Source organism: Anopheles merus, chromosome 3L, assembly GCF_017562075.2.
Source record: "Anopheles merus strain MAF chromosome 3L, AmerM5.1, whole genome shotgun sequence".
NCBI classification, from domain to species: domain Eukaryota; kingdom Metazoa; phylum Arthropoda; class Insecta; order Diptera; family Culicidae; genus Anopheles; species Anopheles merus.
In genome coordinates, this window is record NC_054085.1 from 33,830,975 (window position 1) to 33,848,059 (window position 17,085).

General features: G+C 46.7%; 6 protein-coding genes across 17 annotated transcripts; 5 read left to right on the plus strand and 1 right to left on the minus strand.

The window, feature by feature from the left end:
• The first annotated feature begins 371 nt into the window (after nt 1-371).
• LOC121600017 (L-threonine 3-dehydrogenase, mitochondrial) lies at nt 372-3,913 on the plus strand. Its single transcript, XM_041928265.1, has 3 exons — nt 372-1,020; nt 2,816-3,340; nt 3,420-3,913. Exons 1-3 carry the CDS (start codon nt 867-869, stop codon nt 3,824-3,826), a joined length of 1,086 nt encoding a protein of 361 aa, XP_041784199.1. The 5' UTR covers nt 372-866; the 3' UTR covers nt 3,827-3,913.
• A 1,058-nt stretch (nt 3,914-4,971) lies between these two features.
• Nucleotides 4,972-5,807, plus strand: LOC121599531 (caspase-like). The gene has a single exon (XM_041927402.1). It carries the CDS (start codon nt 4,986-4,988, stop codon nt 5,736-5,738), a length of 753 nt encoding a protein of 250 aa, XP_041783336.1. The 5' UTR covers nt 4,972-4,985; the 3' UTR covers nt 5,739-5,807.
• Nucleotides 5,808-6,652: 845 nt separating this feature from the next.
• Nucleotides 6,653-7,538, plus strand: LOC121600171 (caspase-like). Its single transcript, XM_041928514.1, has one exon. The coding sequence runs from the start codon at nt 6,688-6,690 to the stop codon at nt 7,447-7,449; it is 762 nt and encodes a 253-aa protein (XP_041784448.1). The 5' UTR covers nt 6,653-6,687; the 3' UTR covers nt 7,450-7,538.
• Nucleotides 7,539-7,574: 36 nt separating this feature from the next.
• Nucleotides 7,575-9,424, minus strand: LOC121600170 (caspase-1-like). The gene is made up of 2 exons (XM_041928513.1): nt 9,197-9,424; nt 7,575-9,129 (listed from the first exon to the last, which is right to left on the minus strand). The coding sequence occupies exons 1-2, from the start codon at nt 9,256-9,258 to the stop codon at nt 8,307-8,309; spliced, it is 885 nt and encodes a 294-aa protein (XP_041784447.1). The 5' UTR covers nt 9,259-9,424; the 3' UTR covers nt 7,575-8,306.
• Nucleotides 9,425-10,543: 1,119 nt separating this feature from the next.
• Nucleotides 10,544-12,097, plus strand: LOC121599601 (caspase-1-like). Its single transcript, XM_041927522.1, has 2 exons — nt 10,544-10,660; nt 10,742-12,097. Exons 1-2 carry the CDS (start codon nt 10,617-10,619, stop codon nt 11,574-11,576), a joined length of 879 nt encoding a protein of 292 aa, XP_041783456.1. The 5' UTR covers nt 10,544-10,616; the 3' UTR covers nt 11,577-12,097.
• LOC121599599 (prominin-1) lies at nt 11,973-17,005 on the plus strand. Of its 12 annotated transcripts, none has more exons than XM_041927519.1 (8): nt 11,973-12,051; nt 13,370-13,532; nt 13,614-13,767; nt 13,843-13,913; nt 13,989-14,224; nt 14,301-16,316; nt 16,460-16,516; nt 16,738-17,005. In XM_041927519.1, the coding sequence occupies exons 2-8, from the start codon at nt 13,521-13,523 to the stop codon at nt 16,781-16,783; spliced, it is 2,592 nt and encodes an 863-aa protein (XP_041783453.1). In that variant the 5' UTR covers nt 11,973-12,051; nt 13,370-13,520; the 3' UTR covers nt 16,784-17,005. The 12 variants fall into 12 exon arrangements, with proteins under 12 accessions (XP_041783453.1, XP_041783446.1, XP_041783452.1 ...); XM_041927512.1 differs by having other exon boundaries at nt 11,975-12,051; nt 12,224-13,532; XM_041927518.1 differs by having other exon boundaries at nt 11,992-12,078.
• Nucleotides 17,006-17,085: the final 80 nt, after the last annotated feature.

Below are 17,085 nucleotides of genomic sequence, written 5' to 3' on the forward strand. Positions count from 1 at the left end.
CCGGCCAAGGGCAACACGTGCGTGTGTGCGTGTGGGGAGAATTCTAACCACGATCAAATCATCCCACAACCCCGCCTGACGACAAGACGCTCGCTCCGGAGCGGCTGTGTCGATAAATTCGCCAGCACCGCAGTAACTCGAGGCGGGCCACTCGTGGCCGCATGGTCATCCGCTTGCGTACACATTGCCAGCGGGCGAAACACACAGCCACACATTGTAGTCGCCACAAGTACGGCTGCGCACGAGAACACGAGCAGCAGGCGGCAGGACACTCTCGCTCGATCACCCTCATGTCCCGCAACTTCGACCAAACACCGACAGGGTCCGGCGCGCGGGTAGTCGCCATGGTCGCGCAAAAATATGCGCGCGCGCGCTCCGGTACGGGAATGCCGTTGGGGCAAGCTTCAGTCCAAAGCCGCGACTCGACCCGAACGGACTCGCTCTCGGTATCGATCTCGCTCACATCTCGGCAGACAGACACACCCTTCCTTCCACGTGCCACCCTTGGACTGGTCCTGTCCGCCCAACAGAGACACATCCGCGGGCCAATTTAGCAACGACACAAAAAAAATCCCCAAAATTGGTACCATCAGCCTGTGTGTGCAAGTGAACGTGTGTTTCTGTGTGCGCGCGCGTGTGTGTGTGTGTGTGATAATTTCCGAATTTTGGGTTCTCCATCATTACCTTCTTCCCGGGGTCATCCACCAAATTGCAATCGCGTCCCGTATCGTCCGATCAGTTTCGGCATTCCTTTTTTCGCTGTTTCGCGTTCGGTCGTCCGTTGATTTATCGACCGCGGCCAACCATAAGGACGTCGCCCCGGCAAGCCCGCTAATCACCGCACTGCAAAGGCTTCTCGGGCAAGGATGCTGCTACGCAAAGCGACGGCCGCCCTGGGCGGATGCTTGCGCCAGCAACTACCACGTGATGTGGTGGTGCCGCTAGCGACCGCACACCAGCACCAACGTCGATGGCTATCGAACGGGGGACGAAAAACGCATCCCAAAATTCTCATCACAGGTGAGCCTCGTACGCACGGCCATTCTCGTGCGTGAACGGACCGCGAACATGTATGTACCAGTTTAGCAGGGGCGAGCCCCTGCCCCAAACGCTCGTTTCGTTTAGCTCAATTGAGCGCTCAATTGGGAAGTAAATTATGGTGCAAGGTTAGCGTACAGGCGTATACGCACACGCTCCGCTTAGGATCTCGTCCGTAGCGTCCGTTGCTAGGGGGAACAGTTTCTAAGCACCGACACGGTGTCGGCTCTTGGCAGTTGTTTTTTTCGCTTATTCCCACACTGCCCCAAGTGCCGAGCACGTACGGCACAGTTGGTTGGAGTAGGCGACGCTATTCTCTCTCAGTTACGGTGGTTCCGTAAACGAATGTCGCCTTTTCGCAAGAGAATATTCTATAATGTATTACTTTGTTGCAGTGAGAACTGCCGGTTGAGTGTTGCAGTTCATCTTAAATGTTCCTTTGGTCGTGTTTGTGTGAAGAGAACGGTTGTTGGAGTTGAATTTATCAAAACGTGTCTAACGTAGTTCCAATCCATACTCGCGTGGTCAGTTGCATAGCAACTGAATAAATAGACATCTTTCAGGCAAACGTTTTGTTTACGTAATGAAGATCACTTGTTTATTACTTGCATTGCTGCAAATGTGCATTGAGTGTAGTATGATCTAACTTACAGTTTTTTTTTTCATGATCGTGCAGTGTTTCATGGGTTTTTTACTATTGCGAGTTTCTGTTAAAAAAAACCTAAGCACAAAATCAGCATATCTGTTCATTTTGATGGACACTCAGTACGAAATATATCATATTAATGCCTATGTAGACAATTTCAGCGAAATGGGAGAATGGTTCAGGCTCTCAACTAAAGCAATGAACTCTTGAGGGTTGCATTCTAGGAAAGTACATGATTCACGTGTTCATTTTGATGATCACTAAGCTATCTGATGACTTTTTGATTCTCTTGTGTTAGCTCTTTTATAATACAATGTATGCCTTACAAGATTCTCCGGAATTTCCGCTCAAAAAATAAAAGGAACAAGTATTGATGAACAGCAATACTACAGTCCAGAGAGTAAACACATCTCAATGCAATGTCCGTAATGGCGTGAATCAATTTAAAGTGAATGAGTCCGATAGCAGGGTTCAAGACTTTTGAAAAAAAAAAATGTTGGGATTAAGTAACTAGTCGACGTTAAATCAATCGTCCAAATTGAGTGAATTGAATCACTGCAAGGATTCGGCTTACTCACTCAGAATGTCTACCACTATAGTGTAAACGGTCTCGATTTCATATTGCTGAAATTGTCTACATATGCTTTAATATCATACATTTCAAGTTTAATACTTTCATCGAACTTTTGAACGGGTTTTTACTGATCTTTGTACGGGGTTTGTTTATTTTTTACCAGATTTGTTGAAGTCCCTGGAATTTTTTATACTTCTGACAATTCGAAACGATCACGTGAAGATCAATGAAAAGATGCATAATTCTATCACATAATGAATGTATCTTATTTCCTTCGTTTAGTGTCTTTAGTTCTATCGTTTGATCTGTATGTGTTATAATGACATCATCAAAATATAATATTACTAAAAAGATCATAGACGTTTAGGTTCTGTTTCTCCTTCCTTACAAGAGTAATGTTCCTCTCTATTCTAGTACGTATAGACAAAGAAACGATAGAGACGTCAATATGATGTAACTTTAACAATGTAACTTATGTAACAATAAACTCCTCATGAACAAAACGAACCAAATGTATTAATTGCCTCGATCTTTGTCACACAATTTTCTCACCCAAGGTGGACTCGGACAGCTTGGCGTGGAGTGTGCGAAGCTGCTGCGCAGCCAGTACGGCGAGGAGAGCGTCATCCTGTCCGACATCATCAAGCCGAGCAGCGAGATCGTCAACAGTGGGCCGTACATCTTTGCCGACATTCTCGACTTCAAGGGGCTGCAGAAGATCGTGGTCGATCATCGCGTCGACTGGATCATCCACTTTTCCGCGCTGCTCAGCGCGATCGGCGAGCAGAACGTGCCGCTCGCGGTGCGCGTCAACATCGAGGGCATGCACAATGTGCTCGAGCTGGCCAAACAGTACAAGATGCGCATCTTCGTGCCGAGCACGATCGGTGCGTTTGGCCCGGACAGCCCCCGTAACCCGACGCCCAACGTGACGATCCAGCGGCCGCGCACGATCTACGGCGTGTCGAAGGTGCACGCGGAGCTGATGGGCGAGTACTACCATCACAAGTTCGGGCTGGACTTCCGCTGCCTACGGTTTCCGGGTGTGATCTCCAGCGATCCACCCGGCGGTGGCACTACCGGTAGGATATAGAGAATTAAAGTTTTTGTCCAGCCAGTGCAATGTTGCTGTAATTGTGCATTTTGTTTACCTGTTCTTAGATTACGCCGTGGCCGTTTTCTTCGAGGGATTGAAGACGGGCAAGTATCAGTGCTACCTGAAGCCCGACACCCGTCTGCCCATGATGTACATCGAGGATTGTTTGCGCTCGCTGCTCGAGTTCATGACCGCACCGGAGGAGAAGCTACAGCGCCGGGTGTACAACGTAACTGCCATGTCTTTCACGCCCGAGGAGCTGGTGGAGAAGCTGGCCAAGTATATTCCCGAGCTGCACGTAAGCTATCGGCCCGACAGCCGGCAGCTCATTGCCGACTCGTGGCCACAGATCTTTGATGATAGTGAGGCGCGCCGGGACTGGGGATGGCAGCACAAGTACGATCTGGACAAGCTGGTCGACCTAATGGTGCGCGATGTCACCGAAAACTACATCAAAAAGGCGCCAAACTGAGACTGAGCGCTCGCTGGGGCAGGGTGGCGAACGTGCTCCGTTATCGAGCGTTGCAATAAATTGGCAAATAAAATTGATACAAATGGAGACGTAGGTAGCATCACTCACTAGTATCCGAACAAGATCAATTTGTGTTCTACTCGTGTTCGTGGAGAACAATATCACTGATGATGTATCAAATACCGACTATCAACAAACACGGTTTTAATCGTTTTATCAGTTGCTATCGCTACCCACTTCCCGTCAACACTTTGAATTTGACCGATAACGTGGTATGACGAATTCGCTTGGTACCGTGGTACCGCGATATCTAACCAATGTCATATAAATTTTAGCAGCACGTGCGAATAAATCGCAAAATCAATGTTTCTCGTATGTTTTGGTTTTTTTTTTTCATTCATCAAACCAGCATTTCCGGCACTAAAAACTTAAATGTTACACTAGCTCACTTACTCATAACTATTGCAGGAAACTTTTCAAATTTATCAATAGGTATTTATACTGATATCCCTCAAAGCTTCGCTGATTTCAGTTCTGGGGTTTAATGTAGCTTCCATTTTTAAAACCAAAAGTATTCAAAATTAAAATTGATGTCAAATCTTTGGACATTTCTAATGAGTAGGGGTCCATTTATGACTGAAGATTTGAGGTTCATACATGTTCTATTAACAATTCTGTTAATTGAGGATTAACAAGGATCTAGAACAAACAACTACCAGTTTGGCTAGCCACAATATTTGCAACTGCACTGTTATTATTTGCCATATCCCACATTGTAAGCGTGTTTTGTTTCTATTTTGATTCTTAAAACAATGTTGATGTTACAGTAGTAACTTCTTTAAAAAAAAACAAGAATTTCAAAGTGCGAAAGAACAATTGAGAATATTGGAAAGAATTCAATTTATATTACAGTAGCATTTGTTCAAGGTGATTCACAAAAGTCGAAAGATTTTTGTCATAAAGAGTTTAAGATTTTTGTTAGCCAAGAATTTGCTCCAAAAGAAGGTGCGCCTATTTGAATTTTTGCCACTGTAACCATGAAATATCTTATCAGTGCAAAACAAAAAAAACCCTGATAATAGCAATTTTGGTAGGAAGTATAAGCTGTCCGTTGTTGGAAATTTATCCACACAAGGAAGCAGATAGTTGAATAAAGGTGATGGATTCAATCCTGGAGTGCGAGCTGAAATCGTACGACACGACGCATCCAAACCGTGGCATTGCAGTAATTATAAATGATAGTGAACGGCGAGAAGGTTCGGAAAAAGACGTACAAGATGTGGTGGCTACGCTGGAAGGTTTGAAATTTAACGTGCGTACCTTCAGCGATAACACAAAGAAAGAGATCAAAAAAGCTCTGTACAAAGTGGCCCGCGAGGATCACACCGAAAACGACTGTCTGGTAATTGTGGCGATGGCACACGGAAAGAAAGATCATATCACGCTGAAAAAAGAAAAGCTGCGTATCGACAAACTGTGGGCTAGTTTTGTGGGAAACAAGTGTCCTTCATTGATTGGGAAACCGAAGCTTGTATTCATGCAAACGTGTCGCGGTGATAGGGTAGACTTTGGAGTAGCTTCGCACGAGACAGATTCGACACCCTGTTCAGTGGATCCTGCACCTGGTATTATACCAATGTATGCGGATCTGTTGGTGATGTACTCATCCTACGACCGTCACATATCGGTTCGCTGCAAGGACAAAGGATCCTGGTTCATACAATCGCTTTGCCAAGTGTTGCGCGCCAACATTGCCGGAAAGGAGCTTATCAGCTTGCTAACCCAAGTGTCCTACATCGTGTCGTGCCAAACATCCATCACGTCCGATGGGGAAACGGTTAAACAAAACCGTCTATTAACTCAATGCTCACGAAAGCCTTCTACTTTGTGCCAAAACAAACTCAGCAGATAAGCTGAAAGCTGTAAAGCATTGAAAAAATAAATGAACTCCAAGCAATTTTATGTTGCGATGGCTCGGTTGTTTTGCTCTGAATACTTCCGAAACCGTGTATCTCGCTATGCTAGATAAGCTCATTTCCTTTGCAAACTATGAATTTAATCTTTTTCCTACTAATTCATTGATACCTTTCGAAGAATTTTGATAAAAATGCAGATAGAGATTCAAAGAATTCAAATTCAGAGATTCAGAAATTCATAGAAAACTCATTGATCAGTCCTAGAAATCAATTCCGGCTAGTGCAGCCTAAGATTATACCAAATTACAGTGACAAAAATTACTTTAAGCGCACCCGTATGTCTAAGCTAAGTTGGAACTAGATGAAATCGATTATCGATTAAGCTGAACAGTTTTGGTAATTTATTTATTATTTTGTTGTTTATTATTTGAGAAATTGTCAACAAGCTCGTTGATGTACTGCGTAATTGAGACCATATTTTTGTACCTTTAATGCTCTTATTTGCTTCCACTGGAGATGTGCACGAAGCTTGTGTTAAAAGTTAGATTCTTCGAACATTTGTGTATGAGATGTTAATTTTCTTATGTTTAAAATAAATTGAAAATGATGTAGTTGATCACAACCAAGCCAGTATTGAAGTAAGATAGACGACATTCAACAGCGAACAAATCTAGAGCGACGAGTAATTCAAAATTTAAACAAAGCTGTTGGAATTAGTTCATCGTAGGTAACATATTTTGACATATATTGCTTACTTAACTTGCAATTATTTGTCAGATATCAATATTTGCTTAGGTAGCGCTGATACTAATTGCTGCCACTGTACTCATCGATGGTCTTATCAATTTAAAACAAAAAAAAAGAGCACTGATAAAAAGAAAAGCGGCAGGAAATAAAAACTGTAGTCGCCGTTCACAATCGGTAGCAGGTAGTTGCTTGGAAGTGATGGATTCAATGCTCGAGCTCGAGCTGCAGTCTTACAAAACGAATCATCCCAACCGTGGCATAGCAGTGGTCATAAATGATAGTGAAAATCGAGATGGTTGGGAAAAGGACCTAGAAGCGGTAGAGACTGTGCTGCAAAGGCTGAAGTTTGATGTGCGTACGTTCTGCGACAAAACAAAGCACGAGATCAGAGATGCGCTGCGCAACGTGAGCAAAGAGGATCACACCGAAAGCGACTGTCTGGTAATTGTGGCGATGGCACACGGAAATAATGATAAGATCACGTTGCGAAGAAGTGAAATGCATATTGACGATCTGTGGACGGATTTTGTAGGGAACCACTGTCCCTCGCTGACCGGGAAACCGAAGCTTGTGTTCATTCAATCCTGTCGCGGTAGTAAGCATGACTATCGAGTTGGCGGAGTTAAGGTAGATGCGGTACCGTCTCCAGAGAAACCAATTTGTATCGAAATACCAATGTATGCGGATCTGTTGGTGATGTACTCATCCTACGATCAATACGTTTCGTACCGTGACAAGAAGGAAGGGTCCTGGTTCATTCAGTCACTTTGCCAAGTGTTGGGTGCCAACATTGCCGGGAAGGATCTGCTCACCTTGCTGACTCACGTGTCCTATCTTGTATCGGTTAGATCGTTTCCGATGGACAGTGAAGTGAATATGGTAAAACATACCGGTGTGCTTAAACAAATACCGTCAATAAATTCAATGCTAACGAAAGCATTCTACTTTGTGGACAAATAGTGTAGCAGAATAGTCGGAAGCTTAAATACAGTTAGAAAAAAACACATGCAATATAAGTGGTTTTATTATTTTATTTTAACAAAAGATGCGTGCAGTAGAAATAAATTCTTGGAATGTGGGACACTCTAAGCTTCTACTAAATTACACCCTCCTCCCTCCTTGGCACATTTGATAACCTCTTCCCGTTTTTTATCACTACGTTTAGCGCGATATCTTTTCTTTGACTGATATCATTTCTGAAATCGCTTTAATTGCTTACGCACAAAATTTCTAGGAAACAGGGCACCAAAAACCTCTTGTCAAAAACCTCGCAACAGAACATGGCGGCATTATCTTAATCTATTCTGCAATGCAAAAAGCGGATTGGATAATAAACAAATAAAAACCATAAGCGATGGGCAGAGAGAAGAATGATTTTATGGATCAAGTTATTATTTATTCCCTTTGGGAAATACGTTCCTGGATTCCACTGATGATTTAATTATTCGAATTTACCACCGTTCCAAGATAGCAGAACTCCTCTGACACCTCGAGATTATCAACGATCAAGCACATACGCCAACATCCGGTGGCGAGCCCTTTGCTCCACGTTTCATTCTGGTGTACACGCTACACATACCATTCCTGTGGTCTTGCCGAAGATATACGTGCTGGTCACAAATACATTGAAGATACTAGTAAAAAAAGATCTCATGGTTCCTGGGAATTCTTACAGATATTACAACTTTAGTACCTGGACCATTTCCCTGAATGTTCTGAAAACAGAGGGGCTACATTTTACGATAATTCTCGCCATACCATCATGACGGACATGTCATTCGGAAGCAGATTTTTGGGTCTTTATTATGGTGTTTCTCCTATTTTTTTGGCGTCAAATAGAGCAGCTTGGTTAACATGGACACCATACAGGGCATCTGCTTCTTTGCATCTATTTTGGCATTATCCGGAACGTTCGACTGATAGTGAAACGCTACCCGGCGCGAAACGGCAGTCAGTATGTGCAGCAGCTCCTTGCAATGGGCACTCGCCCCAAGCTCGACACAGAGCGCTTGGATGAACCAAGACCCCTTGCTCGGATTGCGCCACGAGTAGTGGCCATCGTACGTGGAGTACATGACCAGCAGGTCTGCCATGGCCGGAATAACGTATCGCATCGAGCCCGGTGACGATTGCGTATCGACGGAATCTATGCTTATGGTTGCTTGAATAACGCCTTCATCAAGCTTCTTGCCTCGGCAGGCCTGTACGAAAAACAACTTCGGCTTTCCTATCAACGATGGACAGGCGTCGCCAATGAACGGTTCCCACAACCGGTTCGCTTCGTATGACCTATCGGAAGCGTACAGTAGATTATTTTCTTTGCCGTGCGTCATCACCACCACCACTAGACAGTCGCTGTGCGAGTGATCCTCACCGGCAAGCTGCTTGAGCGTGGAAAGTAGCTGCTTTCTGTTCGGATCGTCCATCACACGCACCTCGAATCCGATTCGTTGCAATGCCGTGCTAATATCGGTGCGATCCTTGTTGCTACCATCGCGCACTGCCATGCTGCTAAAATGCACCTGATTGATGATAAGCGCAATGCCACGCCTAGCATTACTTGTGTCGTAACACTCGTCAATTCCTACCGGTTCAGCTTTAGCAAAACCCTCAGTGGGATGCGTCGCCGCTGCTCTACTTCTAGAATGGATAGAAAAAAAACCTTATTGCACATTGCTCGTAGTGCTCAATTTAAAATCATACTCACAATTGTACCGATTTTGAGTCCAACTCATCGGATGACCCAGAGGGAAGAGTGGAGGAGTCCATTTTCTAAAGGTCAAACTGACTATTAAACATATTCACTGTTGACGTTCCGTGACAGACTAATGCGAGACTCAATTCGTACCGTACCACTTACTCAATGGAATTCAAGGTTTATCTTTACGATAGGTCTTATCAAATGAACTGGATTCTGGTTTGCTTTATCGTATGACTCCTGTTTCAGTTCAGCAGTCCTTAAACGTCTCAAATTGAAAACAAATAAAGCAGGCCTTGATTTATGGCGAAGTAATCGTAATTTTATTTACAACAACCATAATACACATTAAGGCATCAATTGCTCATAATTCTCACATTCGTAATCCTCTATATAATCAACAATAGTTACTGTATAATGCTTGAAAAAACAATCGACTGTTTCTGTAGAAAGTTAATGATTTCAAACAATTCAGAACGAACCTACAACGAAAACGTTTCAAATTCAAACAATGAAACATTTCACATTCGCTAAACACAGGGTGTAGCGGAAGACTTAGTGCTTTTTTCAAATGTTGGCACACTATTGTTGGCACAGTTATTTATGATAGCTTATAGATTTATATAAAGTGCTTCCTGCGTTTCAGAACAATCGTGAACAAACAACAACCAACAGAATGTGTCAGAAATATCTTTCGTGAAATAGTCGAAAGCATACGGATGTAATATGAACATGCAAAATGTATCATTACAATAAAGATATTCTTACCTTAACCAAAGCACCGAAGAATATCTATCGCACTGTACGTAACATCCGGTGTAATAAATAGATCGTATCTTTAACGAGCACAACCTGTTTCCGGATCCCTTGTACGCACGACGGACTATCCTGCGTTAGGTGAACGAATCAAGCAACTGCTAGGCAAGCCCATTAGTTTCTAAGACAGGCCTCAACCGGCACCGGTTTTTGCTCGAAATAAAAAGATGAAGAAGTGTATCATAAAGATCCTGTGACGTAAGTTATTCCCAACTATGAGATAATGATCCAAAGCTCGCTCTACTGTTTTCGCTTAGTATGTAATGGTAAGTAGCCGTCATACATTACAAATATGAGTATAAAACACACACTCATAAAAATGACAAAAAAACCCGAGAACCCGAGCACATTCCGGTCCAGTCAAGGAAGCTTAATGAAGCGTAGACCCCCGGTATTGCAAATCTTCGATCCGAGGCCTCTGATAAAATCATGTACCATAATGAACATGAGAAGGGAAGCACAAAACCGAAGGGAGTGTACCGATGATAAGCCTTATCGCATGATAGTGATGCGAGGTATGAGGTGAGTATACAAGCCAGTCCAAATCCATCCACCCTTCAGTTCGGCAGCAAGGGCTTGCTGAAAGTGAACACTCCGTGTCCCCTCCGTCACCATGGATACCGCTCCGGATGAGATTGACGTGAAGCCGTTTAGCTCGTAAGTTTGCATCGAATCTCGCAGCTTCTATGCATGTCTAGGATTGAATAAAAACAAAATCTTCTTCTTCTTTGCTTTGAGGCCATCGCCGACAGAATCACCAGCACGTGCGCACAGGGGTTCCGTCGTCAGCTCACCGCACGTACTGGCGGCAGTAGAGGAAGAAAATTACGACACATCTCATCGAAACCGTGGGACGGCATTGATTTTCAACCACGTGAACTTTGAGTCCAATGCTAAGCGCGAAGGAAGCAACAAGGATCGCGACGAAATTAAAAAGGAACTGGTGCAGCTCGGTTTTGATGTGCGAGTATTTAACGACTTGAAAAAGCAAGAACTGCTTGCCAAGCTGGACGAAGTTGCCAAAGAGGACCACACACAGAGCGATTGTTTCGTACTGGTAGTGATGACACACGGTCAGGACGGTTCGCTGTTTGCCGCCGATAAGCAGTACCAGATTGCCGACCTCTGGGAACCCTTTGTTGGCGATGCGTGTAAATCACTGATCGGCAAACCGAAGCTGTTCTTCGTGCAAGCCTGCCGGGGCACCAAGTTTGACAAGGGCGTTAAATTGACAAAGATAGCCACGGACACCGTCGATGCGCTTTCGTCGTCCAGCCAACGGATGTGCGTCATTCCTACGATGGCCGACGTGCTGGTGATGTACTCAGCCTTCGATGGACACTACTCGTGGCGCAATCCGACCAATGGGTCCTGGTTCATACAGTCGCTCAGCATCGAGCTGAACCAGAACGCCCATCGGAAGGAGTTGCTTCAGCTGCTCACCTCTGTGTCGCGCCGGGTGGCCTATCTGTATGAATCGAACGTGCCGGGCAACGACCAAATGGATGGAAAGAAACAGATGCCCTGTGTCGTGTCGATGCTTACGAAGGCGCTCTACTTCCCACGCAAATAAAGTGCCGGCTTGTTAAAACGTGACTCCGGATGCTCAACCAACACACTGCACGCATACTCGACCATTGCTGAAGTCTCTCTTCCTTTGTGTGAGTGTATTATTTTAATCGCTTTTTTGTGTCCAATGTTCTACTCAGGAATAAAGTGCTCCATGATGGCAAGCGTTTTCTGCTGCTACCACACTAAAAACTAATAATGTGCATGTGTTTGTGTGTTTCCAATGAGTGCGTAATACCCATTTCCTGGACCATCGTCCGTATCGTGCACTGCACGTGCAAAAGCAACACACCTGCGTACCCGAACAAGCGGCCCAATCGTGATCCTTCGTGAAGACATGCGTAAGCGCATCCAAACTTCACACCATCCGTCCGTCCGTCCGGTGTTGGTCGTCAGTATACAGGCAGCTTTCGGCACGTGCGGCCGTTCCGGTTCGGTGGAAGTAGTACACACGGTGGTAGTGTGTGGTGTCGTTTGCTGTACGTTTGGAGCTGTCAGTGTGAACTGTGTGTGAAGCTGTTCAAAGTAATCCTTCATTTACTCCAGTGCCCTGTTTCAGATAACTCTGCATGAAGTCTTCCACGGGGGGGTTTTTATTCGATTCGTTTTCCGTTTGTTTGACTTTTGAAACCCCTGTGGTACCAATTCCAGCGCCGACCGAATTTTGCTACCGCCGCGGAATCAATAAAACCGCACCGTGAACGTAATCTAATTAACGCCAGCTCTTGTCGACGTGTCAGCAAGCGGACCGTTTATCAATTGTAAGCTTTTGAGGTCTTGACACTTTTTTGGGGCGTAGGGTACACATTAGCTGGCTTCCGCTAAAGAAAGCCCCTTCAAGACAGGTTAAATGTATCACCAGTGCCAAAAGCAGTCATCGATTATAGAGCTGGGGAGCCGCGCGTAGTGTCCAAGGTACTGGCGCTTGCAGACAGAGTGTGTACTGGAAGTAGGTGTCGGTTTGTCGGGAGTGTTGGTTCTGGGCATTTTCATATTCAAACCGTTTTTTTTTTTTTAAACAGTAAACTGAGGTTGTGTTATTAGATAGGCTAAAGCCGATTGCTAAGTCTTGTCGTGTTGTACGTGTCTTGCAGTTGTGGTGTAATGGATATACCGCGTTGCACTGATAAGGGTGTTTTGTAGCCAGTAGGTCGTTGGAAGCATGTAGCGTAATGTTGTGTGGACTTTTACAGCAATATTTAGATTTTTGAAAAGCTAAAACTGATAATAAACATTAAGATTCAAGACATCAACAGAAGGGTTTCAAGCAAGTAATAATTCCCGGTGCATAGAAGAAGTCTTTCTATGTTTCTGCCTTTTCACGTGTTTAGCCATTGGCCTGTGTATGTGTATGTGCTATGCCGCATTGAGTGCTTAAATGAACAGTGAGTATTCATTTGTTACTTGAACGCAGTCGCATCCAAGTTCTAGTCCAGTGTAGAGTTACACTTCAAGAAGCCTTACGCATTGAGCATAGCATTTTGTGTCGCTGGAGCACGTTGAATAGCGTAGGCAAACGTCTGAGAACACGCAATATGACTATTGAAACTTTTAAAATTCCCTCAAAACAGAACGTATTGAGAGGAACCCTTCAAATTGAACCATTATTTCATGAAGTTTCGTGCAATTGAAACATAGGACGGCTACCGTTTCAAACAGATTAGCCTTGAAGGAGTTCAGCCACACCAATGTTCGTTATCGTTCACCTGAATAAAGCGAAATCATGTAAACATTTCGCGGAATCACGTAACCATTGAATCTTTATCGTTCGTTCGGGGTTGTGGCAAAAAAAAACAGGTATCTTATCATGTTCGCTTGCGCCGACAGTACGTCATCGGTGGCACATTGCTAGGGAAGTCTGTGTTTGAAGTGGAGCTGAGATGAGATCGAACCGCACACACACAACTGCCGCGGACGTTTGATTGCAAGTACACTGGGGCTACCGCAAATGCATGCCATGGTAGGTAGATGAGTCATAGTCCGCCAGCCAGCAGGTACATACGTTATCTGGGCGGTTTTTTTTTTTTTGTGTATTACTTAGGAGCAAACGAGCGCCATCATTCCACACGACTATCCGGAACCGGTCGCCACCGACAGCTACATCATACCGACGCTCGGACTCTACCACGGCTCGTTCGTCTTCACCTATCTGTCCACCTTTCTGTCCTACATTACGCCGTACGATCTGCCAGTAGGTAAGAGCACCGTGCTGCATACTTCCCCGCCAACAGTGCGGCGGGTTGGGTCGGGTCATAAGTGTTGAATAAAAGTCTACTGCATTCTAGAGCTGCTGCGCGATGCATTCCACACGAAGGTATCCTTTCTGCAGCTGATACTGGAGGTAAGTACTGCTTCTAAAACTGACGTGGCGCCAAAACGGATCGTTTGAAAATCCTCCCCTTTTCCCCTTTCGCAGGCCCTCAAGGTTGAGTCGGGCTACATCTGTCTGATAGCGATCTTTTTCCTGATCTCGCTCATACCGCTCTGCTACACGATCGCGTGGGGATGTGCGAAGGAACCGGACGATGATCTGAATCCCGGCCCGACCGTCGATGCCATCATACAGGCGGAGGAGCTATCGCTCGAGGAGTCACTGCACTGTCGCAAAAGTTTCCTCGGTCTAATGCTGCAGGTCGTCATACTGCTGCTGATGTAGGTTGTTTTCTGTTGGTGAGTCGAGCAAGGTGAATCAATCAATAATCGCGATCTCTCTCGCCGTTTTTCGCAGTGCCGGTGTCATAGCAATGTTTGTGACGAACGAGCAGATTGCCTCGGCCGTCGATCACACGCCCACCGTCGTGCGGTCTTCATTGCTCGATGCGGCCACGTATCTGCGCGACGCCGAATCGCAAATGCGGTTCGTCATCGCGCAAGGGCTTGCCACCGCGACCGAGCGCATACGGAACGATCTCGAAGCCGTCGACAAGCTGCTGGGCGAACCGATTCAGCACCATCTCGCACTGTTTACCGGCATCGACATCATCTTCGAGTCGATCATTGAGATTAGCACGAGCAGCAGCAACCTGTCGCGCCGTATCCATCTGCTGCAGGATGCACTGGCCCGGGCGGCCAAGATCTCGTACGAGGCGGAGTATCGGCTGGACGAGCTGCAGATACAGCTGACGGTGCTGCAGCGCCAGTGCACGTTTCGCGATCGGCCGCTTTGTGATACGCTGCGCATCAGGAACTTCGAGGACACGGGGCTGATCGACCGTATTCGGAAGCTGCAGGCGGATCGAACGCTTGCCAAGCTGATGGCGATGGGTGAGGCGAGTCGGAACAGCAGCATGCATGCACTGTCGCAGGAGCTTACGCTGGCAAGGGCTACCTTCCGCAACTATGCTGGAGAGGTGCGCAATGCTACCGAAGATCAGGCAGCTCAGGTGGAGGAGCGGCTGGAGGAGCTGAGCAACGATACGGAAGAGACTGTAAGCGTGCTGTCGCAAACGATCGGTGAGCTGGTGGGGCAGGTGAACCGGACGGCAAACTTCTCCGACTCGTTCTTCGATCGGTACCGTGAGATTGGTGCGATCTTGTGGTTGGCCGGACTCGCGACCACCATCATGACGCTGCTGGTGACGCTCATTCTGCTGAGTGCGCTTAGCTGTGGCTGCTGTCACGCGGACAATAAGGCGGGCATCACGCTCATCCTCGGCGCTGTTTGCATCTGTATTGCAAGCTTAGCGCTGTCGGGATTCACGATGATGGAGATGTTGCTGGGCGCACATGGGCAGCTGTTCATCTGCCATCCGCTGTACAACGAGCCGGACTACACTGTGCTGCAGAAGCTGATCGACAAACCGGGACTGATTTACCCAACCGAACCACAGTACGGCATCATCGGAGAGCTGCTGCGACAGGCTGCCCCGGCCGATGCACGATGGTCACAGCCGGTACAGATATCGCTCTCGAAAGCGCTGAACGAGTGTGAACAGGGTCGCGGCTCGTACGGCACCTTTCAGCTCGATTCGCTGCTCAATCTGTCCGCGAAAATAGAGCACCGCAAGCGGCCCGAGCTTGAGCGCGCGATTGAGAGTGTGGGCGCTAGCGAGGAACCATTTCTTGGGTTTACCGTACGCATCCAGGGCATACTGGAGGATATGCTGTACGACTCGGACCTCAACATGACGAGCACGCGCATCGAGCTGACACAACTCTCGCCCGACAAGGATGTGCTCACGTTCATCGATCAGCTGCAGCGCGTATCGGCCCAGATCCAGGATGTGGCCACCTCGAGCCGCATGACCACACTTGGGTCGCGGGCCAAGCGCTTGCAGCTCTCGCTGCTGGCACCGCTCGAACAGTTGCGCGGTGACATCGTGTACCATCTGACCGCGCTCGAGCTGCAGCTATCGCCGTGGGCCGCGCAGGTTAATAAAAGCTTGACGCATCTGCGCAACGCGCAGTCCTTCCTCGACACGGACGCGGCTGAGGTGTGCTACAACCGTAGCGACACCTACCGGGCAAGGTTGCGGGGCCACCTGGACGCTTACCGGAACTACACGACCATGGTGCTGAACGATCGATGTGCAAGCTGTCGACCCCTGTTCGACATCTTCGATGCGATGCGGATGCTGTTCTGTCACCACATTATGGATCCCATGAATGGGCTATGGTTTTCGGCGTTTCTGTGCCTGTTTCTGTGGGCCGTGGCGACGCCACTGTCGTTAATGCTTTCCTCCACCTACCGGCGGCTCGAGATACTGTCGACCAAACTGCAACACTCCAACAGCCATCGGTACAAGTGAGTACATGTTCAGAAATCCTCTGTCAAAGCTTCACGACTCGGAGAAAGTTCTGACAACCGTCCCAGAAACAGTATAGCCCCATCAAGAGCATTGGTTTGTAGCATATTATTATCTTGTTATTGTTTTGTTCTCGTTGCAGTGCACGAGCTTCCGTACGTGAGGATCAGCGAGAATCCAGCCACTGGTCGACGCAACGGTAAGTTACCCTGCCTAACAGCAATGTCCTACTTCTTGTGACCTCTCCTTAGCGCTTGCTCACATCGTCGCTGCAAACCTGCCGAGAGAAGAATACTAACCGAAACATTTCTACCTTCATCCCTTCTGCCTTCCATTACGACACACCATCATCATTCACGTAACCCCGAATTGGCAAACGCGGAACCACTGAAATTGACCACCACCACCGTCTCCAACCAGATCCACCGTCAGTGTTATGCCGGACATAGACAGATCTAATTGGTAATCGATTCCCGCGAGATGTGTTTAAATTATCGTACGAATATCCCATTCCTGCTACCTGAAAATCGTCTCATAACCACATGAATCTCCCTGCGAAATCTCCTCCGGGTGGTGAACTAGAATCTAAGTTTAAGCCACGTGCACACTGCCATTTTCCGAACCCTCAATTTGCGTGCAGTACATGAAAATATTCAGGGTGCCCATAAGGGCGAACCATTCCCAACACACACACATACGCAAACACAGACAGGCGCGCGAAAGATACGCTTGCATTTCTCTTTCTCTCCTCCCGTTCCTACCCGACCC

What these genes read in the sequence shown, in the direction of transcription:
- LOC121599599 (XM_041927519.1), top strand. An exon ending in GCCGTACGATCTGCCAGTAG is followed by an intron (nt 13,768 to 13,842) that starts GTAAGAGCACCG and finishes GTTGAATAAAAG; the next exon opens with TCTACTGCATTCTAGAGCTG. An exon ending in TTCTGCAGCTGATACTGGAG is followed by an intron (nt 13,914 to 13,988) that starts GTAAGTACTGCT and finishes CCCCTTTCGCAG; the next exon opens with GCCCTCAAGGTTGAGTCGGG.
- LOC121600017 (XM_041928265.1), top strand. Translation starts at nt 867, where the DNA reads ATGCTGCTACGCAAAGCGACGGCCGCCCTGGGCGGATGCTTGCGCCAG. An exon ending in TCCCAAAATTCTCATCACAG is followed by an intron (nt 1,021 to 2,815) that starts GTGAGCCTCGTA and finishes TTCTCACCCAAG; the next exon opens with GTGGACTCGGACAGCTTGGC. An exon ending in ACCCGGCGGTGGCACTACCG is followed by an intron (nt 3,341 to 3,419) that starts GTAGGATATAGA and finishes ACCTGTTCTTAG; the next exon opens with ATTACGCCGTGGCCGTTTTC.
- LOC121599531 (XM_041927402.1), top strand. Translation starts at nt 4,986, where the DNA reads ATGGATTCAATCCTGGAGTGCGAGCTGAAATCGTACGACACGACGCAT.
- LOC121599601 (XM_041927522.1), top strand. Translation starts at nt 10,617, where the DNA reads ATGGATACCGCTCCGGATGAGATTGACGTGAAGCCGTTTAGCTC. An exon ending in GACGTGAAGCCGTTTAGCTC is followed by an intron (nt 10,661 to 10,741) that starts GTAAGTTTGCAT and finishes CTTTGCTTTGAG; the next exon opens with GCCATCGCCGACAGAATCAC.
- LOC121600171 (XM_041928514.1), top strand. Translation starts at nt 6,688, where the DNA reads ATGGATTCAATGCTCGAGCTCGAGCTGCAGTCTTACAAAACGAATCAT.
- LOC121600170 (XM_041928513.1), bottom strand. Translation starts at nt 9,258, where the DNA reads ATGGACTCCTCCACTCTTCCCTCTGGGTCATCCGATGAGTTGGACTCA. An exon ending in GACTCAAAATCGGTACAATT is followed by an intron (nt 9,130 to 9,196) that starts GTGAGTATGATT and finishes TATCCATTCTAG; the next exon opens with AAGTAGAGCAGCGGCGACGC.